At 36.0% G+C, this 18091-nt stretch overlaps 1 protein-coding gene across 1 annotated transcript in view; it reads left to right on the top strand.

Annotated features, from left to right (window-relative positions):
* The window catches only part of COL24A1 (collagen type XXIV alpha 1 chain), a 368814-nt gene that overhangs the window by 198335 nt on the left and 152388 nt on the right, over window positions 1-18091 (top strand). Inside the window, exons 24-27 of the mRNA XM_032642687.1 lie at window positions 3185-3238; window positions 6675-6728; window positions 13832-13885; window positions 15170-15223. Of these exons, the coding sequence (XP_032498578.1) occupies window positions 3185-3238; window positions 6675-6728; window positions 13832-13885; window positions 15170-15223 (216 nt within the window). The remainder of the gene's footprint in view (window positions 1-3184; window positions 3239-6674; window positions 6729-13831; window positions 13886-15169; window positions 15224-18091) is intronic.

Raw genomic sequence — 18091 nt, 5'->3', positions numbered from 1 at the left:
GGCGAGAATGTGGAGAAAAGGGAACCCTCGTGCACAGTTGGTGAGAATGTAAACTGGTGCAGCCACTGTGGAAAATATGGAGGTTCCTCAAAAAATTAAAAATAGAACTACCATATGATTCCACTTCTAGGTATTTATCTGAAGAAAACAAAAGCATGAATTTGAAAATATATATGCACCCCCATGTTCACTGAAGCATTGTTTACAATAACCAAGATATGGAAACAACCTTTTTAAGCTTCCATCGATGGATGAATGGGTAAAGAAGATGTGGTTTATGTGTACAATGGAACACTACTCAACCATAAAAAGGGTACATCTTGCCATTTGTGGCAACATGGATGAGCCTTGAGGACATTATGCTAAGTGAAATAAGTCAAAGACAAATACCATACCATCTCACATATATGTGGAATCTAAAAAAAATATTTTTTAAACCAAGCTCATAGATACAGAGAATAGATTGATGGTTGCCAGAGGCAGGGGCTGAGGGGTGGGCAAAATAGGTGAAGGGGGTCAAAAGGTACAAATTTCCAGTTATAAAATAAGTAAGCCACGGGGATGTAATGTACAGCATAGAAGCTATAGTTAATAATACTGTATTGCCTATCTGTAAGTCGCCAAGAGAGTCAATCTTAAATGTTCTCATCACAAGAAAAAAATTCTGTAACTGTGTATGGTGATGAGGGATATTAACTAGACTTACTGTGGTGATCATTTCACAATATATACAAATATTGAATCATTATGCTGTACACCTGAAGCTAATATATTGTTGTGTATCATTTATAGCTCGATAATTTTTTTTAAAAGATTGACACCACAAATTAATGGGAAAAGTAAATTTTAGTATGTATAGTATTTGGAAAACTGGGTCACTATGTGGAAAAACTTTAGTTGGATCTCTATCTCACCCCTGGTGAAAAAGATGGACTCCAGATGGATTAAAGACCTACCTTAAAAAGTTAACACTAGGGCTTCCCTGGTGGCTCAGTGGTTGAGAGTCCACCTGCCGATGCAGGGGACACGGGTTTGTGTCCCGGTCCGGGAAGATCCCACATGCTGCCGAGTGGCTGGGCCCGTGAGCCATGGCCGCTGAGCCTGCGTGTCCGGAGCCTGTGCTCCGCAACGGAAGAGGCCACAACAGTGAGAGGCCCGCGTACCACAAAAAAAAAAAAAAGTTAACACTAATAGAAAAGAATGCCCATTACCTAATGACATAAAGGTAGAGGAAGGCTTCTTAAACAAGATCCAGAAAATACAAATCATAAGGCAAAAAATGGTTGGATGTGGCTACATCAAAATTAAGGATTTCTATCAATGAAGGATGTCAAAATAATCTCACAGGTGATGAATCACAAGAAGGAATTTATAACATCTAAAACCAGCAAGGAGTTTATACCTTGAATGAATAAGAATTCCTGAAAATTATCACAAAAAAATATAGGCAACCTCAGGAACAAAATTTGGACAAAAGACATGGATAGAAATTGCACAAAAATTGCATTCTTTTTGTAGTAGGTCTTTGAAATCTAGTGTGCCTTTTACATTTAAGTACATGTCAGTTTGGACTAGCCACATTTCAAGTGTTAAATAGCCACTTACACTCATCTACCTTAGAAAGCTTCTTAACTCATCTGCCTCATCTGTTAAAGGGGAATCATGATAATACTACCAAATGTAGTTGTTGTGAGGATTAAATCAGACACACAGGAAGTATTTAACGTATGTTAATGTATACATAGTCACCAGATAGAATGATAGATAGATATGGATGAGGATATAGATATTGGGTTGGCCAAAAAGTTCGTTTGGGTTTTTCTGTAAGATCTTACGTAAGAGCAGGAAAAACACGAACAGACTTTTTGGCCAACCCAATTTTTGTGGATAAAATCATGCCCCGGGACTGCCCTGGTGGCCCAGTGGTTGGGAATCCGCCTGTCAAGGCAGGGGACACGGGTTCAAGCCCTGATCCGGGAAGATCCCACATGCCACGGAGCAACTAAGCCCACAAAAAAAAAAAAAAAAAAAAAAAAAAAAATCATGCCCCATACATTAACTTCAGGTAGCTTCAACACAGCAAACCATTTTTTCATGATTCAGGTACCTTCTGTATGCTAATATGTAATATTATATAATCTAAATAGTGTCTTTGCTTGGTAGCTATTGCAAAAGAAAATGTTTCATACATTTTGAAATAAAAGTAGAAAATAACTTCATAATTGAAGACAGTCAGGGAGAAGGATTATACTCTCGTTGTAAAGCTTGTTCTGCGTTACCATTTTTGCTTTCTACACTGCTTGAAGTAGAATCCATAGAGACAAAGGTAGAGGCACCCTGAGCCTTGTTCACTCTGAAACAGTGGTACTGATTGCCTTCTTTCTCTACTTCTGCGAAATTCATTCTTTACTTCAAGCTATTTTCTCCACCTAGAACTCTCTTCCTCCTTTCTGCGCTCAGCTGGCTGGCCTCTTTTTATTCTTCAGCTTTCAGTTTAAATGTCAGGTCTCAGGTTTACCCTGACCATCTTTCCTAAAATAGGTCTTGTCTTTTATCCTCCACCTCAGCATCACTGTTTCCTTTGTGAACCTGTATCATAATTTATAAATGTTTACTTTCTAATTTAGTTGTTCTTGTTTCTGTTACAAGACTTTTTGCCTCATCAGGGCAGGGCCTAGATCTCCTTTTGCTTCCTAATGAAATCTCAGCAAGCAGCGTAGTGCATGGCACAAAGTAGGCACCAAATATTTTTGAATGAATTAACGAGTGGGTATGTGCTATTCCCTCATGTGTTGAGGGAAGCTTTCAAAGAAGGAAGTCACAGAAATGATTTCTTAAGCTAGTATATCCACATCAAGAATCTACAAAAACAGCAGGAGTTTTTATGACATCCACTGGACTGTAAGTTCTACAAGGATAGGGACTATGTTTGAATTTGAAACGCAGTGCCTCCCAGCAGCCAGCCTGTCACATATTAGACATTCATATATATTTGTTGATTAACTGAATAATTAATTCTGATGTGAAGTCTTAGGCCGGACACCTATACCAGGAGGAATTTTACTCTAAGATAAAATTTAGGATGAGTTAGAAAGAAACATCATGTTTATAGGTGATTTAAAACCAGGATGCTATAATAGTAATACAATATATGTCTATTTTCTGTTATATTTTTTCCTAAAAGGGACCTGTCGGTTCACCTGGAGAAGTTGGAATGACTGGAAGCACTGGTGAAAAGGTAATTTCTTTCATTGTTTTGTTTAATAGTAAGGATTCTAAGCTAAACTCAAAGGAGAGACAGTCATGTGATATTTTATGAATTAGAAATTAGAAATTACTCATAACTTAATATGCATTACCTGTACTGAATCTCTTAAATATATTGAAATATAGCTGATAGCATGTATGTTTCTAATTTTTAAAAGGCAGAGTACTCTTTTGGCTATAATGATGTGCTCTGAAGAGAAAAGATGAAATTGATGGTCTAGGTTTATGACTAGCAAATATTTAAATCTACTTATGAGAACAAGCTCCTAAAGGAAACAGTTTTGAAAGTGAAGAATAAATTATCACTTTCCCTAATCCAAGTTTCAGTCACAAACTCTTTATATCCTCTTGGAATTCAGTATGAAGTTTTTCAAAGATCTTTTTGGCTATTGTGATGGAAACTGTAATTTGCTTAAGAATTTCCTAGAAATCATTATCTTGGGAGTGATTTTCCATATTGAATTTCAAATCTAGGAAAGTCTTTTTTTAAAAAAATAAGTAATTCTTTATTTGAAACCAGCAAGGGCATTTTCTTGATTTTTTTTTAATAGAATCTTATAATGAACTAGTAGGTAATAAACCAAAAACTTCAAGTCTTTGACTGAAACCTGACTTGCTGACTATAAAGCAGAAGCATGATAGTCTAATGTGCAAGGCTACTGTTTGTGAATAATTAAGTAGAGCCAGGATTAGAAGTAAATTAGATAATATTCCAGTTATTTCCATCTGAAATTTTTAATTTAAGTCAAACTCAACATATTGGCTTGGCCAAAAGTTTCCTTCAGTTTTTAAGCAAAAAATAAAAGACACTTTTTCATTTTCACCAAGAACTTCATTGAACAACGTATTCACTGTTTTGTTCCACTACCTTCTCCCTATTTTCTGGCAACTTCATAATTCCATCTTCCCAAAACTTTTTATCTTTTTTGAGCAAAGAACTGTTCCAGGTGCCTTTTACAGTCTTCCAGGGAAGGTGCAATGTCTGGTGAATACGGCGGATGAATCAGAACTTCCCAGCCAACTTGTAACGGTTTTTATTTCTTGTCATCAGAGAAACGTGTGGTCTTGCGTTATCCTGATGGAAGATAATGAGTTTTCTGTTGACTAATTTCGGACACTTTTTATCCAGTGCTGCTTTCAGTTGGTCTACCTGGGAGCAGTACTTGTTGGAATTAATCGTTTGGTTTTCTGGAAGGAGCTCATAATAGAGGACTCCCTTCCAATCTCAACATATGTACAGCGTCAACTTCTTTGGATGAGACCAGCCTTTGGTGTGGTTGGTGGTGGTTCATTTCACTTGCCCCACCATCTCTTCCATTCCACATTATTGTACAGTTTCCACTTTTCATCGCCCATCACAATTTGTTTTAAAAATGGAACATTTTTATTATGTTTTACTAGAGAATCACATGCAGAAATATGGTCAAGAAGGTTTTTTGTGCTTAAATTATGTGAAACCCAAACATCAGAGCAATTAGTATAACCAAGCTGGTGGAAATGATTTTCAATGCTTGATTTGGATATTGTGCTATAACGTTGATTGTTCTCAATTAATGTCTTGATTTGATTGCTATCAACTTCAACTGGTCTACCCAACTGTGGAGCATCGTCCAGCAAGAAACCTCTAGCACAAAACTTTGCAAACCACTTTTGAGACGTTTGATCAGTCACAGCACCTTCTCCATACACTGCACAAATCATGTTTTTGCGTTTCAGTTGCGTTTTTACCTTTCTTGAAAGAATAAAGCATAATATGCAGAAAAGTGTTGCTTTTTTCTTCCATCTTCAGTATTAAGATGGCTACACAAAAATTCACCAATTTTGATAATATTTTTAAATGCACGCTGATATGACAGCTCTCATAATACAATCTAACAAAATTGTTTCGAAAGAAGTTAAAGACAACTAAGTGCTACTAGAGCCATCTTACGGAAAAAAACAAACGAACCTTTTGGCCAACCCAGTATTTAAAATTCATCATTTTTTTCCCACACCCAAGCTGGTCTCTTCCCAATTATCTCATTTCTATTAGTATGCCTTATACCTAGCTCTATTCTTCCAGTCTTCCAGAATAGATAGAGTGCACCCATCTTTGCATTTTCCTTTTCCTCCATCCTCTATGCCTAATCTTTTAGCAGGTCTTAGAGTTTTTTCTTTACAATTTGTCCTTTCTAATAGTCGATCCAAAGCTACCGCCTCAGACGTACTCTTATTAGTTTATCTTAAATTTACCCTCTATCATATTTACGCTACACTTTCCCTATCTTTTAATCCAGCCTACATACTATAAGCAGAAGACTAATTCTGATGGGTCATGATAAAGCATTTTGAAGAACCTTCATTAGCCTCCCTATTGTTGAAGTCTGTTAAATGGCTCTACTTTGCTGTCAAGATACTATGTGATTTTGGCTTAATCAGTTCATCCAACAAATTTTCTAATATTCTCCAGTATAAACCTTTCTTGCTCCCCATCTCATATTTCATACTTGTCCCTATTCTTATTCTTGCTATTTTCTTGGTTTAGAGTATCCTCTCCCCTTCCCTCTATTCAAAGCCAAACTACACTACTCAATTAAATTCCTATCTCCTCTGTAAAGTCTTTCCAGATTATTCTAATCCTTCCTGATTTCTTCCCTTCCTGGGCTTAGAAATAAGTACCACATGATTTAAAATTTCACTGTCCTTTAATTGATTCATCTTTGTTAATGTCATGTTTTCATGTTTTCAATTACTTGAGGGTAGAGTTTAAGTCAAATATCTGTTATATCTCTCCAACTCTCACTTAGTACCTTGATATATACTTGTTGATTTTTTTATTAACAATACAACAAATATAAAATGACATCAGTTCAAAAAATTTAGATCGTTTTGTACTTTTTTCATTCTGGTTTAGTTACTTCTGTATTAGGTTAAATTTTCTACACTAACATGTTGAAAAGTCTGGAATTTTAACGTAAATCAGTTTAGACCTTTAATCTGCTGTGGCATATGTGATTATCATGATTATGCTTAATTGTGATGGACAGATTACAGAAATAAAATTTTGTTCAATGGTTATACACTTAATTTTTACAATATGCTTTCATACTTTTACAGTTCTCATATTTCATATGTCTCAAAATTATAAGAATTTCTACTTGCAAAACTAGAATACGATGCATGCTCAATTTTAAATCTTGATTATTCATAATTTCTGTTTTCATCATTTTAATAAGACTTTTTGGTATTTTATCCCTTAAAAAGTATCTTGAGGATTTTTATTAAAAGTCTAGCAACTTTAAGGTAAAAATGCAAAATTTGTAAATTTAAAAATTACTGAAAATTAGGATGAGTTTCCTGTCTAGGCTTAGCTCATTCATGACTAATTAACATGCCTCAATGTTTTTCTTTTGTCTTTGTTTTAAAAGGGAGAACGTGGAAATCCAGGGCCACTAGGTCCCCAGGGGGAAAAGGGTGTTATGGTAAGAGCTCAGTGATTTGAAAGATATGTGTCCAAAGAACATAATAAAGTTAAGGCATTCCAGAGGTGGAATTGCCTTGAATGAAGTTTAAGTAAGTGAAAAATGCTATTTTGTAGTAAATTTCCATTAGAATTTTCTTCTTCTCTAAACAGTTTACCATTCAGAATGCTGATTGGCACTGAAAAGCATGCAAATCACATGGCTAGGTCTAATGAGACTATAGTTTTTTGTTTGTTTGTTTTGTGGTACGCGGGCCTCTCACTGTTGTGGCCTCTCCCGTTGTGGAGCACAGGCTCCGGAAGCGCAGGCTCATCGGCCATGGCTCACGGGCCCAAACGCTCCGCGGCATGTGGGATCTTCCTGGACCGGGGCACGAACCCGCGTCCCCTGCATCGGCAGGCGGACTCCCAACCACTGCGCCACCAGGGAAGCCCGAGCCTATAGTTTTAAGAGAAGAATTAAACCATCCTAAGTTAGCTTAAGTGAATGAAGAAGAAAATTCAATTAGGATTCTACTTTTTTTTTTTATAGCTTATAGTTTATATGGCACATATCATCATTGCCACTTTTCCATGAGTTTGTGGTCACATTGTAATTATTTGATATGTGGAAGAGCAGAATGCAGAATTCATCTTACATTCTTTTATCTTTAAGATAGTAATAGCTGATAAATTTTATATCTAGATTGCAGTTTTTTCATTTCTTAAAGTTTCTAAATGTGATAGAAATGAACAATTATTTTCAATTAAAGAATCTTGCTTTCAGAAAATATCTTGTGATGGATCTGGTGTACCTAATGCTATCTACAAATTCATTGTACGTAAATTTTTGCTCAGTTTTAACTTCTGTATTATGAGTAGAGCACTGTAAGATTATTTTTTTACCTATCTCCAATTGCTGTCAACAAGGAAGTTTAATATACCCATAAGGCTAATTAATTTCACGAATTATTGACTCCTAAGGCATTCTCCGAATCATTTGAATATGGTTAAACCACAAAGGGTGTGTTCCTTCTGAAATTTGACAGGCTAAAGTATTTGTACACATTCACATTTCTTTTATTTTTTAACATCTTAATTGGAGTATAATTGCTTTACAATGGTGTGTTAGTTTCTGATTTATAACAAAGTGAATCAGCTATACATATACATATATCCCCATATGGCCTCCCTCTTGTGTCTCCCTCCCACATTCCCTATCCCACCCCTCTAGGTGGACACAAAGCACCGAGCCGATCTCCCTGTGCTATGCGGCTGCTTCCCACTAGCTAGCTATTTTACATTTGGTAGTGTACATATGTCCATGCCACTCTCTCACTTAGTCCCAGCTTACCCTTCCCACCCCCCCCCCGTGTCCTCAAGTACATTCTCTACATCTGCATCTTTATTCCTGTCCTGCCCCTAGGTTCTTCAGAACCATTTTTTTTTAAGATTCCATATATATGTGTTAGCGTATGGTTTGTGATTTTTTTCTTTTTGACATAATTCACTCTGTATGACAGACTCTAGGTCCATCCACCTCACTGCAAATAACTCAATTTCATTTCTTTTTATGGCTGGGTGATATTCCATTGTATATATGTGCCACATTTTCTTTATCCATTCATCTGTCGATGGACACTTAGGTTGCTTCCATGTCCTGGCTATTGTAAATAGTGCAGCAATGAACATTGTGGTACATGACTCTGTTTGAATTATGGTTTTCTCAGGGTATATGCGCAGTAGAGGGATTGCTGGGTCATATGGTAGTTCTATTTGTAATTTTTTAAGGAACCTCCATACTGTTCTCCATAGTGGCTGTACCAATTTACATTCCCACCAACAGTGCAAGAGGGTTCCCTTTTCTCCACACCCTCTCCAGCATTTATTGTTTCTAGATTTTTTGATGATGGCCATTCTGACCTGTGTGAGGTGATAGCTCATTGTAGATTTGATTTGCGTTTCTTTAATGATTAGTGATATTGAGCATCTTTTCATGTGCCGCTTGGCCATCTGTATGTCTTCTTTGGAGAAATGTCTGTTTAGGTCTTCGGCCCATTTTTGTATTGGATTGTTTGTTTTTTGGATATTGAGCTGCATGTGCTGCTTATAAATTTTGGAGATTAATCCTTTGTCAGTTGCTTCATTTGCAAATATTTTCTCCTATTCTGCGGGTTATCTTTTCGTCTTCCTTTGCTGTGCAAAAGCTTTAAAGTTTCATTAGGTCCCATTTGTTTATTTTTGTTCTTATTTCCATTTCTCTAGGAGGTGGGTCAGAAAGGATCTTGCTGTGATTTATGTCATAGAGTGTTCTGCCTATGTTTTCCTCTAACAGTTTTATAGTGTCTGGCCTTACATTTAGGTCTTTAATCCATTTTGAGTTTATTTTTATGTATGGTGTTAGGGAATGTTCTAATTTCATTCTTTTCCATGTAGCTGTCCAGTTTTCCCAGCACCACTAATTGAAGAGGCTGTCTTTTCTCTATTGTATATTCTTGCCTCCTTTATCAAAAACAAGGTGATCATATGTGTGTGGGTTTACCTCTGGGCTTTCTATCCTATTCCAGTGATCTATATTTTCGTTTTTGTGCCAGTACCATACTGTCTTGATTACTGTAGCTTTGTAGTATACTCAGAAGTCCGGGAGCCTGATTCCTCCAGCTCCATTTTTCTTTCTCAAGATTCCTTTGGCTATTCGGGGTCTTTTGTGTTTCCATACAAATTGTGAAATTTTTTGTTCTGGTTCTGTAAAAAATGCCATTGGTAGTTTGATAGGCATTGCACTGAATCTGTAGACTGCTTTGGGTAGTATAGTCATTTTCACAATGCTGATTCTTCCAATCCAAGAACATGGTATATCTCTCCGTCTGTTCGTATCATCTTTAATTTTTTTCATCAGTGTCTTATAGTTTTCTGCATGCAGGTCTTTTGTCTCCTTAGGTAGGTTTATTCCTAGGTATTTTATTCTTTTTGTTGCAAGGGTAAATGGGAGTGTTTCCTTATTTTCTCTTTCAGATTTTTCATCATTAGTGTATAGGAATGCCAGAGATTTCTGTGCATTAATTTTGTATCCTGTAACTTTACCAAATGCATTGATTAGCTCTAGTAGTTTTCTGGTAGCATCTTTAGGATTCTCTATGTATAGTTTCATGTCATCTGCAAACAGTGACAGCTCAACTTCTTTTCTTATTTGGATTCCTTTTATTTCTTTTTCTTCTCTGATTGCTAAGGCTAAGACTTCCAAAACTATGTTGAGTAATAGTGGTGAGAGTGGACACCCTTGTCTTGTTCCTGATCTTAGAGGAAATGGTTTCAGTTTTTCACCACTGAGAATGATGCTGGCTGTGGGTTTGTCATATATGGCCTTTATTATGTTGAGGTAAGTTCCCTCTGTGCCTACTCTCTGGAGGGTTTTTGCCATAAATGGGTGTTGAACTTTGTTGAAAGATTTTTCTGCATCTATTGAGATGATCTTATGTTTTTTCTCCTTCAATTTGTTAATATGGTTTATCACATTGATTGATTTATGTATATTGAAGACTCCTTGCATTCCTGGGATAAACCCCACTTGATCATGGTGTATGATCCTTTTCATGTGCTGTTGGTTTCTGTTTGCTAGTATTATGTTGAGGATTTTTGCATCCATGTTCATCAGTGATATTGGCCTGTAGTTTTCTTTCTTTGTGACATCCTTATCTGATTTTGGTATCAGGGTGATGGTGGCCTTGTATAATGAGTTTGGGAGTGCTCCTCCCTCTGCTATATTTTGGAAGAGCTAGAGAAGGGTAGGTGTTAGCTCTCCTCTAAATGTTTGATAGAATTTGCCTGTGAAGCCATCTGGTCCTGGGCTTTTGTTTGCTGGAAGATTTTTAATCACAGTCTCAATTTCAGTGCTTGTGATTAGTCTGTTTATATTTTCTATTTCTTCCTGGTTCAGTCTCAGATGGTTGTGCTTTTCTAAGAATTTGTTCACTTCTTCCAAGTTGTCCATTTTATTTGCGTATAGTTGCTTGTAGTAATCTCTCATGATCCTTTGTATTTCTGCAGTGTCCGTTGTTACTTCTCATTTTTCATTTCTTATTCTACTGATTTGAGTTTTCTCCCTTTTTTTCTTGATCAGTCTGGCTAATGGTTTATCAATTTTGCTTATCTTTTCAAAGAACCAGCTTTTAGTTTTATTGATCTTTGCTATTGTTTCCTTAATTTCTTTTTCATTTATTTCTGAACTGATCTTTATGATTTCTTTCCTTTTGCTAACTTTTGGGGTTTTTTGCTCTTCTTTCTCTAATTGCTTTAGGTGTAAGGTTAGGTTGTTTATTTTAGATGTTTCTTGTTTCTAGAGGTAGGCTTGTATTGCTATAAACTTCCCTCTTAGAACTGCATTTGCTGATTCCTATAGGTTTTGGGTCATTGCGTTTTCATTGTCACTTGTTTCTAGGTATTTTTTGACTTCCTCTTTGATTTCTTCAGTGATCTCTTGGTTATTTAGTAGCATATTGTTTAGCCTCCATGTGTTTGTATTTTTCACAGATTTTTTCCTGTAATTGATATCTAGTCTCATAACATTGTGGTCAGAAAAGATACTTGACAAGGATTTCAATTTTCTTAAATTTGCTGAGGCTTGATTTGTGACCCAGGATATGATCTATCCTGGAGAATGTTCCATGAGCACTTGAGAAGAAAGTGCCTTTTGTTGTTTTTGGACAGAATGTCCTATAAATATCAATTAAGTCCATCTTGTTTAATGTGTCATTTAAAGCTGTGTTTCCTTATTTACTTTCATTTTGGATGATCTGTCAATTGGTGAAACTGGGGTGTTAAAGTCCCCTACTATGATTGTGTTAATTTTGATTTCCCCTTTAATGGCTGTTAGCATTTGCCTTTTGTATTGAGTTGCTCCTATGTTGGGTGCATAAATTTTTACAATTGTTATATCTTCTTCTTGGGTTGATCCCTTGATCATTGCATAGTGTCCTTCTTTGTCTCTTGTAGTAGTCTTTATTTTAAAGTCTATTTTGTTTGATATGAGTATTGCTATTCCAGCTTTCTTTTGATTTCCATTTGTATGGAATGTCTTTTTCCATCCCCTCACTTTCAGTCTGTCTGTGTTACTAGGTCTGAAGTGGGTCTCTTTTAGACAGCGTATATACGGTTCTTGTTTTTGTATCCATTCAGCCAGTCTGTGTCTTTTGGTTGGAGCATTTAATCCATTACATTTAAGGTCATTATTGATATTTATATTCCTATTACCATTTTCTTTATTGTTTTGGGTTTGTTATTGTAGGTCTTTCCCTTCTCTTGTGTTTCACTGCCTAGAGAAGTTCCTTTAGAATTTGTCGTAGAGTTGGTTTGGTGGTGCTGAATTCTGTTAGCTTTTGCTTGTCTGTAAAGGTGTTAATTTCTCTGTCGAATCTGATTGGGATCCTTGCTGAGTAGAGTGGATCTTGGCTGTAGGTTTTTCCCTTTCATCACTTTAAATATGTCCTGCCACTCCCTTCTGTCTTGCAGAGTTCTTCTGAAAGATCAGCTGTTAACCTAATGGGGATTCCCTTGTATGTTATTTGTTGCTTTCCCCTTGCTGCTTTTAATTTTTTTTCTTTGTATTTAATTTTTGATAGTTTGGTTAATATGTGTATTGGCATGTTTATCCTAGGATTAGTCCTGTATGGGACTCTCTGTACTTCCTGGACTTGATTGACTATTTCTTTTCCCATATTAGGGAATTTTTCAACTATAATCTCGTCAAATATTCTCTCAGTCCCTTTCTTTTTCTCTTCTTCTTACACTCCTATAATTCGAATATTGGTACATTTAATGTTGTCCCAGAGGTCTCTGAGACTGTCCTCAGTTCTTTTCATTCTTTTTTCTTTATTCTGCTCTGCAGTATTTCTGTCCACTATTTTATCTTCCAAGTCATTTATCCATTCTTCTGCCTGAGTTATTCTCCTATTGGTTCCTTCTAGAGAATTTTTAATTTATTTATTGTGTTGATCATCATTGTTTGTTTGCTCTTTAGTTCTTCTAGGTCCTTGTTAAATGTTTCTTGTATTTTCTCCATTCTATTTCAAAGATTTTGGATCATCTTTACTATCATTACTCTGATTTATTTTTCAGGTAGATTGCCTGTTTCCTCTTCATTTGTTTGGTCTGTTGGGTTTTTACCTTGCTCCTTCACCTGCTGTGTGTTTCTGTCTTCTCATTTTGCTTAACTCTCTGCGTTTGGGGTCTCCTTTTCGGAGGCTGCAGGTTTGTAGTTCCCGTTGTTTTTGGTGTCTGCCCCCAGTGGCTAAGATTGGTTCAGTGGTTTGTGTAGGCTTCCTGGTGGAGGGGACTGGTGCCTGTGTTCTGGTGAATGAGGCTGGATCTTTCTGGTGGGCAGGACCGTATCCGGTGGTGTGTTTTGGGGTGTCTGTGACCTTATTATGATTTTAAGCTGTCTCTCTGCTAATGGGTGGGGTTATGTTCCTGCCTTGCTAGTTGTTTGGCATAGGGAGTCCAGCACCGTAGCTTGCTGGTCCTTGAGTGAAGCTGGGTCTTAGCATTGAGATGGAGATCTCTGGGAGAGCTTTTGCCATTCGATATTACATGGAGCCGGGTGGTCTCTGGTCTACCAATGTCCTGAACTCGGCTCTCCCACCTCAAAGGCACAGCCCTGACACCCGGCCAGAGCAGGAAGACCCAGTCAGCCACACGGCTGCTGGTCTTCGAGTCCCCCAGAGAGGCCCACATTTCTTAATTATTGAATTCCCTGACATCTGAAAATGATATGGTTTCACAATCTGTATAACATAATATACATCTATTCATAGCATAACACAACCTGCAGAGATGTGAGATGAATATTCTCTTCTTAGTAGGTTATAATATGTGATTCTGGCTAGCAAATTTCATTTCTAGGCAAAGAGTTTCTAATAAAAATATACCCATCTTCTATGTAAACATTTTTTATTTCTGTTGTCTATCGCTGGAACATTTCCTGTGGCCTCTTACTTCTTGGATAGTAGAGGGAGATCTTATCACATTATCATTTTTAATTACTATTTATAATTTACTTGTTTATCTTCAATGAAAATAATTAGATGTGATGGAGAATTTATGTCTTTTATATTTTTGCTTAAATTCTAGGGATATCCAGGTCTTCCTGGGGCTCCAGGAGCCATGGGTCCACTGGGATTACCTGTAAGTATAGAAAAGACTTCTCTTCCCAGTCAATGCAAAACGCTCTAGAATATATCGTGGTATCTTGAACCTCCTCACTTCTACTTGCTCTATTATTTACTGCTCACTTCTAATAGTATAGTTCTGCAACCTAAAATAAAAAATATCTAAACTTTCTTTTGAATAACCACATATAAGAAAACAGAGTCAGTAATCAAGCTTAGACCTATTGGACAAACAAATCACAAGCACAATTTCCAACATGTTGTTCTTAGAAATTTCCACATATTCTCAAACTGATAAAATTCATGGAAAATATACCTTTATTCAAAAACTGAGTTTTGAAAAACTCCATTTGTGGTTACAGAAAGATAATGAAGCCTTGTCTCTACAGAGAAAGTTTGCTTATTAAAATTTGAAAGTTATTGTGAACTTAAATGTGAAGAATATCAGCCTTTGTGATCCCCTAAGCAGAACTATTATCAGAAATGGTTTATGCTGTTTTGTGAAGCTTCTGTTTTGAAGATAAGCCCAATCTTCCAGCATACTGATAGATGTCTTATTGACTTCTAAAATGAGGAAGACTAATCTAGGGAACAGTTGCCAATCTTTTTACTCATGTAAGATAAGAAATAGATTTGAGATCCTGTGAAAGTTCACTGTTTTTATCTACCTGTGTTATATAGATAAATAACTTTTGTCTTCTAAACACTGGAGACCATTGGGTATAAAAATAATTCATTGTACTTGACTTAGTAACAAATAACAACTTAACCTTCTTTTAAGGCTATTTTTTTGTGGCATGTAAATTTGGAAAATTTTGTGGCATTTTTCATGGTAACAGAAAAAAAATCTATTTTTATGTGATGGGATTATCATAAGTATCTAGAGTAATGAGAAAGAAATCTTGCAAAAGTAGCCATTGCTTCTTTGATGGACCAGGCATATTAGACTGGTCAGACTGGCTAAGTGGGTGTCTCCCTTATGTGTTGTGTCTCCCACCACCATATGTGCTCATCCTAAAAACTATGTGGTCAGTGAATATTAAATACTTCCCATTCTTTTTCAGGGTGTAAACACTTAGAAATTAAATTTCTCCAAATAGTAGACTATGTCAGAAGCAGAATATTGGGGGAGGGTATTATGGTATTTGTTTAATAGTTAAAGCATATTTTTAAAGGAGACTAATCAATTTTATTTTAAGAATTCCCAAGGAGAATTACATATCATAAGAAAGGTTGTAACTACTGTTCTCGTAACATTCCTGTTAATTCTATAACTGATTTTTAAATTTTCAACATGTAGGGTCCTGTGGGGGCAAGAGGACCACCTGGGAGTCCAGGTCCTAAAGGACGAAGAGTAAGTTATCTTATCAAGGAAGTGCATTAACCTTTTAAAAAATGGTGTCATAAATAGTGATGCATTCAGCAAAAATAGCTCTATATCTTCTAGATCATGCTTAGAGGTTGTTGGGTTTTTTCTTGTTTTCATTATATTAGATGACCTACCTACATTAATTTAAAGGTAATTCATAATCATTTGTATTTATAAAACCATACTTTTTCATTTTGTGTTTTAGAAATTTCACTTATTGACAAAGATTTCTTATTACCAACTTCCAGTTTCATTCTTTGGGGGAATTGTGAACACAAAGATGTTTAAATTATTCTTCTACTCACAAGAGACTTCTATAGCAAGGGATAGTAACAGCATGACAGAATAAGAGTGATAAGAAGTAGAATAAGAATACACAGGATGACTAAGAGTTTATTCACTGTAAATAAGAGGTAATGTGTCATCATTGTCTAATAATTACGCATAAGAATTAAATTAAAACCTTTCACTCTTTAAGTCTTTTAAACATTAAATCCTTTTTTTTTTCTTTAAAGAAATAAGAACCACCATTTATTGCATGCCTGTCACGTGCCAGGCACTTTTACATATACCATCTAACCTAATACTCAAAACCACTCTAGGAAGGAGAGGCATTTATTTCAGATATCACAGTTGAGGAAAACGGGGCTCAGAGAGTTTAAGTATATGAACTGTAGACACACAGGTCTATGGCACAACCAGGATTCAAACCTTAGTGTGTCTGATTCCAAACTGTATGCTTATTCAATACCCCTATTGAATTTTAGAGTATTTTTCCTTGATTAATTTGAATATGTGGGCTTTAAGAACTCTGTTTTCTCCCTTGGCTTTACCTTGACTTTTACAGCTAGTGAAGAAAATATTATAAAATTCTAAAAGCATGGCCTCCAAATAACAAAGTTGTTTTTTTTTTTTCAAACTGCCATTTTGCAGTTGGCAAATGGGAGAAAAAGGCTCAGTTTAAAATAACAACTTTAGGAATTCACTGGCAGTCCAGTGGTTAGGATTTGGTGCTATCACTGCCGTGGCCCAGGTTCAATCCCTGGTCAGGGAACTAAGATCCTGCAAGCTGTGCAGCATGGCCAAAAGAAAGAAAAGAAAATAGGCAAAATAAATAAATAACGACTTTAATTTCATGTGCTGTGTTTTAGGTGAAGATTAAAGAAAGAGAGCAAATTTTTCTGTATTGTCATTTCTTTTCTGAAAAACATTTTTCCTTTCTGGCTTATGGATTTACAGTCTATAAATAATCCTGATGGCCACATCTATTTTAGCCCAAATGAGATTTAAAATAATAAAATAAAAACTCATGGAAGATGATCTGTACTCTGTCATTTTAGTGGTCTGTACCCTGCCAGCATTCAGTACTTGATTAGGTCAAATGTGTTTATTCAACTTTGTATTACTCATAGAGGGAAAGTTCAACCAGTTTTGTGAAAGATTTAAAAAAACAGAAATACTTACTTTGGTTAGCTAAGTAATTGAGGTCTTATTGATTATCCAGGCATAAGCCATGTACCTAAGCAAGATATGTTTCTGAACCACTTGTACTGTCTGATAAGTCATATGGAAAGTTCATATTCTCTGCAGTTTTCTAACCTCCCTGTGATCCTTGGGCAAATTATTACTCTTTTCTGATTTGACACTTTGTTTTCAATTCTCACCTCTTCAAGTGTCTATTTTCCTCTCATCCTCCAAATACATTTTACTGATTTGTTCCCAAATGGCTTCTCATAATTATTTAAAGTTCACCAGTATTTTCTGAACAAGGTCTTTTTGTTTAGAAATAAGGGCTTTGTTTAATGCAAAGGTGCTTCCTTTATAGGAGAATATTTCAAATTATCAGTGAACATTAGGAATATCAAAAAGAACTAAAGACCAGAATATTTGGGAAAGAATATAGTATTATGAAGTTCCATTCTAATTATCACCTAATATCTTCTTCTCCCATCAATCCATTCTCCAATCTATTCTCCACTATAGATATGATCATAATAAATATCCTTTCAAATATTTTTCACTCACAAAAAATGAGAATATATGTCCAGCCCACAGGGATAAATGAAAAAAGTATCTGGCTGGGAATTCCTGTGCCCCAGCCCTTCCTTGCTACCCCAAAGGCTGAGGGAGTCAATATTTCCAGCACACCTGTAACACTTTATGACACACAACTGTGTCACAGTACATTGGAGGGGAAGCTAGGCACATTTGCACTAGGAGGCCACACAAAGAACTCTCATTATGAAACTAGTGCTTGTATGCCCTCGCTGTTCTGCCTGTGATTTGTACTATTATCATAGGTGAACATGCAAACATCATGAATGGTAGGACCACAACCCAAGGAGTCTGCCTGTCCTTCTGCTTCTCTCCTATCCATCCATCTGCCATTCATCTATCTAACATTTACTGATATAATACCATCTGTCAAACACTCTCTTACTATGATGGAGGATTCAAGGTTAACTTTTGCTTAGACCTAAACCACATGGATTTTACGGTTTAATGACTTACAGTCCAGTGGCTTTTAAAGTATCATACAATATTGACAGAGAATAGCAAAAGCTCAGACAAGCAACAATACCTGCCATCTCAGGAAATAACCTAAGCAACTTAGTATTATGAAAATTTTTCTAACTAGTTTTATGAAGATTGTGTAATCCTGCCCCTTATATAACTGAAAAAAATAACAGGATTGGCTGAAAATATTCATGTAGCTTGAGATTGTTTGATGAGAGAGTTACTTGTAGCCAACTTTAACTTTTCCAAAAGAGGATAAAGAAAAGATTAGATTTTTTTTTTAAACTTAACCAGAATACATTCTTCAAGAGCTTTATAGGTAGAGATTTTAAGGCA

This window comes from Phocoena sinus, chromosome 1, assembly GCF_008692025.1.
Source record: "Phocoena sinus isolate mPhoSin1 chromosome 1, mPhoSin1.pri, whole genome shotgun sequence".
Classification (NCBI taxonomy): domain Eukaryota; kingdom Metazoa; phylum Chordata; class Mammalia; order Artiodactyla; family Phocoenidae; genus Phocoena; species Phocoena sinus.
This window is presented reverse-complemented; position numbering and strand designations above follow the sequence as displayed.